The sequence below is a fragment of the Puntigrus tetrazona genome, unplaced genomic scaffold (assembly GCF_018831695.1).
Source record: "Puntigrus tetrazona isolate hp1 unplaced genomic scaffold, ASM1883169v1 S000000586, whole genome shotgun sequence".
Lineage (NCBI taxonomy): Eukaryota > Metazoa > Chordata > Actinopteri > Cypriniformes > Cyprinidae > Puntigrus > Puntigrus tetrazona.
In genome coordinates, this window is record NW_025048217.1 from 497501 (window position 1) to 503775 (window position 6275).

The 6275-nt window shown below is 38.8% G+C and overlaps 1 protein-coding gene across 1 annotated transcript in view; it reads right to left on the reverse strand.

Moving 5' to 3' along the window:
- si:ch211-149b19.4 (uncharacterized protein LOC100149596 homolog) overlaps nt 1–872 on the reverse strand; it is a 4234-nt gene extending 3362 nt beyond the window's left edge. Inside the window, exons 1-2 of the mRNA XM_043232614.1 lie at nt 786–872; nt 576–707 (exon numbers count right to left, since the gene is read on the reverse strand). Coding sequence (XP_043088549.1) covers nt 576–707; nt 786–872 — 219 coding nt within the window. The remainder of the gene's footprint in view (nt 1–575; nt 708–785) is intronic.
- Between the last annotated feature and the right edge of the window lie 5403 nt (nt 873–6275).

Genomic DNA, 6275 nt, shown 5'->3' on the forward strand with positions numbered 1-6275 from the left:
TCAAGTGCAAGAAGACTTTTTCATTGTACTTAACATTATTTTATTTATCTGTTACTGAAGAGACCTTTTTGATGAAAATATTTTTTTTGTTTTGTTTTGTTTTTGCAATTTTGAGGTGTTTACTGGTATTTAGCATAATTGCGCTCGCCACAAATCAGTTCTAGCTTGTATTTCTTGCATTTTCTGTTCCTTGTCTTGATGTTTTATTGTGGTGTTTGTAGTCAGCTTGCATCTTATCCTGTTCAGTTGTACAGCCCTAGCATTTCTCTACTTCTCTGTGATTTGATGAATGTGTCTTCAGCTTCTCCACATTATTACAGTTTTTCACTGTCTGTATGACTAATGCATCTTTGCGCCTATATTTAGTATAATAAAATACTTAAGCACTGTTACTTTTACTCAAGTTGTTTTAGAATCGGTGGCTTTTCACTGTAAGGTATCTGTACTATTACTCAGGTACTCTTTACGGTTATGTCTCTACTCAATCAATCAATCAATCAATCATTTTTATTTATATAGCGCTTTTAACAACACAGGTTGCATCAAAGCACTACTATAGTATGTTTGACACTCACCTTGCTGTTGTCTGGAGTTTGACTGCGTTGAGTGTTCTGCTCAGTCACTGGGATCAGAACCGTCTGAGATCCGTATGGACCCATCACTGATACCGGATACAGCAGCAAATTGAAACCCTCTCTAACTGGCAGCTGAACACAAATATACATATACAAAAGTAAGTGCATTTTTTGTAGCAAAAGCGACAAGCTCTTCATTCTCTCACACACCTGCTCCGTCGTCTGAGGGAGGATTCCCAACACACATATCACCAGGACAAGCCTCGCTGTTTGCACAGATCTGTGGAAGTACGACATGATCTCTCAGCACAATGTCCCTGAGCATCTGAATATAAAGGGTAGACTTAGACATGCATCACGTCTGTCTGACAAGAGAGAGACATTCTGTCACCGCTGACACATGAGAGACAGACAGTTTCAGGGGGATTTTGCATCAATTACATCAATTACAGTTGCTGAGAAGCTTAACTTATATATGCTTAAATATCACACAGCTACCTTAACTAAAATTAACAACGCAGCTGAATGTTTTTGTGATTTGAGTGATGAATGTTTACTGTTAGATTAAAAGAGCTGAAAGCCACACACAGAGAGCTGATGGTGGATAATCTTTAAAATAGCAGCTTGTTTGTGTCTACTGTGGTGTGTGTCATGTGTCTGAATAGGCCAGTGAAGACACACACAAGGGGACTCTCCATAGGTGTAATGGTTCTTATACTGTCAAATTGTATTTTTTATCATCCTACACCTTACAGGAGACTACAGGCAATTTTCAAATTTAATAAAACACTGTTTAATATGGAAACTGTCAAGTCACCTTTATTTATATAGTGCTTTTAACAATAGAGATTGTTTCAAAGCACTGAACAGTATTAAATATATAATGACGAGATTAAACACACCATCAGTCAAAGGTTCATTGCTGAGTACAGAGACATCATTGTCCTGCTCAGTTTATTTTAAATAACATCTGTACAATAAAATCAACAATAATGACCAGAAATTAATCTTATTATATTGTTTTTCATGTCCTATAAAATACTATATATTTATATACTATAATAGCATGGTAAATAAAATAATATATATATATATAATAAAACAAATATATATTGTCACGCATATATAATAGGCTTTTATTAAATATAGGGCGAACAGGAATATCAGAGGCAAGACAATAGCAAAATCCAGAGACAGGCGGTGGTATCAGGCAGCAAACAATATATATATATATATATATATATATATATGACAGGAATATATAGCTCCCCTCTGGCTTGGTGACATAGCCCCTATACTGAGACCAGGGAGGAAGAGACGGGGAGGAGCCAGGGAGAAGACGGGGAGGAGTAAGGAGCGGGACTCCCTGGGAGCTTGGGGTCATCAACTCCCATGGAGCCGACTGGACATGTGGAGCAAAAACAAAACATAAAAAACAAAACAAAACATAACTGGGAGCTTGGGAGGGGTTCCGGGAGGAGTCAGCAAGCTGAGACCAGGGAGGAAGAGACGGTGGGAGGAGCCAGGAGAAGACGGGGAGTAAGGAGCGGGAGGCGATACCGAGCCCAGCCATGATATATATATATATATATGCGGAGACGGGGACGAGAAGGACGCGGCGGAGCTAGAGCAACAGAGGACTGAGGTAGAGCCGGGGAAGGGAGGAGCCTGACAGAGCTGGAGGGACGGAGGGACGAGGCGGCTGGAGGAGAGGAATCCTGAGGCGACGGATGGTCGACGACCGACCAGGGCGTAGCCGGAGAGATGATGGAGCCTGGTGAAGCTGGTATATATATATATATATATATATATAGCTCCATATATATCCATATATATATATATACTGGATAAAACAAAGTGAAGACTTATAATAAATAGGCTGTGGAGGCCTTGGCACGAGGCAAATACAGAATCTGATGTTTGCTCTGCGACCATTTGACGTGTTCCTGGATCTAAATCTTTGTTGACACTGAAACAGCATTGTGACTAACCAATCAGATTTGAAGAACCAGTTTATAGTTTTTGTGAAATCTAGTCTTAAAATTGGTGCTTGTACATCAGTGCCATTCAGCTCTCTGTAAATCTGATTTTAGGCATTAGGGTTGCCTAACCAGCAGAGGAAGCCTTCACCAGGGTTCTAGCACTGCTCCTCCCTCTAGTCATACCATCTAGTCTGGATACAGAATAAGAAAAAAACAAGACTAATATTAGCGTAGATGCCATTTTTTTTATAATGTCACAAGTGCATCATGTTTTGTGATTAGTGTTCCCGGTTCCAACTGATCTAATTAATGCAGCCTAAAAATCCTTTAACGGATTTGAATAATAAGAGTGTATTAGTGTGTTATGAGTAGGCTAAGTTAAAAAGATGTATCTTTAATCTAGATTTAAACTGACAGAGTCTGCTTCCCGAACAGAGTTAGGGACATTGTTACAGAGTTTAGGCGCTAAATAGGAAAATGATCTATAAAGGATCAAGTATTGAGGAGCTAAACCATTCAGGGCTTTATAGGTAATCAATAAGATTTTAAAATCTATCTGATGTTTGATAGGGAGCCAGTGCAGTGTTGACAGAACCGGGCTAATATGATCATACTTCCTAGTTCTAGTAAGGACTCTGGCTGCTGGGTTTTGGACTAGCTGAAGTTTGTTTATCAAGCGTGCAGAACAACCACCCAATAAAGCATTACGATAATCTAACCTCAAGGTCATAAACGCATGAACTAATATTTCTGCATTAGAGGTTGAAAGCATAGGTCGTAATTTAGATATATTTTTAAGATGGAAAAACGCAGTTTTACAGATGCTAGAAACATGGTTTTCGAAGGAAAGATTGCGGTCAAACAGCACACCTAGGTTCCTAACTGATGATGAAGAATTAACAGAGCAGCCATCAAGTGATAGGCTGTGTTCTAGATTATTATATGTGGGGTTTTTAGGTCCAATTATTAGCACCTCTGTTTTTTCAGAATTTAGCATTAAGAAGTTACTCATCATCCAGTTTTTTATACCGACTAAGCATTCTGTTAGATTCTCAGTTTGGTGTGTATCACCAGGCTGCGCTGAAATATATAGCTGAGTATCATCAGCATAGCAGTGAAAACTAACACCATGACTCCTGATAATATCTCCCAGAGGTAACATGTACAGGTTGAAAAGTAACGGTCCTAGCACTGAGCCTTGAGGAACTCAAGTGAAACATATTTCACTTGTGAGCAGTGTGATGCCTTCTTATTTACTGCTACAAACTGATAGCGGTCAGATAGATATGATTTAAACCATGCTAAGGCGCTTCCTCTAATGCCAACATAGTTTTCTAGTCTATCCAAGAGAATGTTGTGATCGATAGTATTGAATGCTGTTCTAAGATCTAATAGCACTAATAACGAGATAAAACCACAATCCGATGATAGAAGCAGGTCATTAGTAACTCTAATGAGAGCAGTCTCAGTACTATGGTACGGTCTAAATCCTGTTTGGAAATCCTCGCAGATACCATTTTTTTTCTAAAAATGAATATAGTTGAGAGACTACTACCTTTTCTAGTATCTTTGACAGAAAAGGGAGATTAGAGATTGGTCTGTCTTTGAGATCAAGATGTGCTTTCTTAATAAGAGGCTTAACTACAGCCAGTTTGAATGTTTTGGGAACATATCCTAATGACAATGATGAATTAATAATGGTCAAAATAGGATCTATGACTTCTCTAAGCAGATCTTTTAATAGTTTAGATGGAATAGGGTCTAACATACATGTTGCTGGTTTAGATGAGTTAACAAGTTTGTACATTTCTTCCTCTCCTATAGTAGAGAATGAGTGTAATTTTTCCTCAGGGCATCTATAGTTCACTAACTGATGTGAAACTGTAGCTCACGGCTGCATAGTTACAATTATAAATGATGGTATCAATCTTAGAAGTAAAGAAATTCATGAAGTCATTACTTCTATACTCTTGTTAGCACCTGTTGACATTTTTATTTTTTTTTATTTTAGTCACTGTATTAAATAAATACCGGGGGTTGTGTTTGTTTTCTTCTAAAAGGGATTAATTTTTAATGCTTTTCTGTACGACAGGATACTCTCCCGCCAGGCAATATGAAATACTTCTAATTTTGTTTTTCTCCACCTGCGCTCCATTTTCCGGGCTGCTCTCTTTAGGGTGCGAGTGTTTTCATTATACCATGGAAATTTTTGTCTTTCATCTTTCTTAAGTGTAAAGGAGCAACTGTATCTAAAGTGCTAAAAAAAAGAGAGTGCATAGTTTTTGTTATATCAAGTTTTTGTGTCGTATTGGATGTGCTAAGGAATTGAGAAGTCAGGAAGATTACTTAGAAAGCATTCTTTTGTGGTGGAAGTGATGGTTCTACCATACTTGTATTAAGGTGCAGAGTTTACCGGTTTAGCTATTGTTACGAGCCTCCCCGTTTGTCTAGGGGGCACGCGAGGCTGTAACAAATAAAGTCAACAAAAACAGAAAAAAAAACGTCTGACGGTTACATCAATCCCCTGATCCAGAAAAGCACAAACGCAGTCTTGAATAAATCTTTCATTTATTTAACAGAAGAATGACAGAGAAAGCAAATCTTCAGGAGAGGGCAAGGCCAACATAATAAACAAAACTCTCTAACTACGTTGAATATTATAAATAACCTACTCAAAAGAAAATAAATAAATAACAGAGTCTTACCTTACTCCCTAACTAATATAAACATAGGCAAAACCTCCATTTCAAAGAAAATGGCACCCTCTCCCTACCGCTTCCAAAAGACAAACAAAGTTTAAAAGAAAACTGAAAACAAATCAAACACCAGAGCATCCACATGCTCTCCCATAGTTCGCGAGAGAACAATTCCCTCACAATACTAAGAGATAAAGACCATAATCGGCCACCCTAAGTACAACACTTTCTGGATCGGGGAAAAGAGTGAACACGAAGCCCTCAGCGTCCATCATGGTTCCTCTGCGATCTTTATGCAGAGCGCTGATCAACGATGAGCATCAGCTGGGCCCCAATTAACAATCTGCAACAAAGAAAGAGGAAGAGAGAAAGAAAGACATGCAACACCAAACATGCCCAATAGGTGACATCACCCTCTCAAGATCGCACATTACCCAAATACGTCCGCAGGACGTAACACCCCCACCACTAAGACTACAAATATAAAAAAATTAAGGTCAACTATTTGACTCTTAGTTAGTGGACAACATTTTGGTAGTTCTCTTATACTCTCGAAAGGGCATCCGCCATAACATTTTCCACCCCTTTCTTGTGCCGGATATCCAAGTTATACTCTTGTAGAGTAAGGGACCACCGTAGCAAGCGTTGATTTGCACCTGACATACGAAAAAGGAACACCAAGGGGTTATGATCAGTATAAACCACCACAGGGGTAACACTGTTTCCCAAATACACATCAAAATGTTTAAGAGCTAATAATAGTGCAAGGGCCTCTTTTTCGATCACACTATAGTTCCGTTGAGCTCCAATGAACTTTCTAGAAAAATAGGAAACGGGATGTTCAACACAATCTTGATCTTCCTGTAACAACACTGCTCCAGCACCATTATCGCTTGCATCCACCTGCAACTTAAAAGATCTTGAAAAATCAGGAGCAGAGAGAACAGGAGCCTGACAAAGGAGATCCTTTGCGGCTTCGAAGGAAAGTTGATGTAGGAAATTATGAAATAGTGCGTGCACTT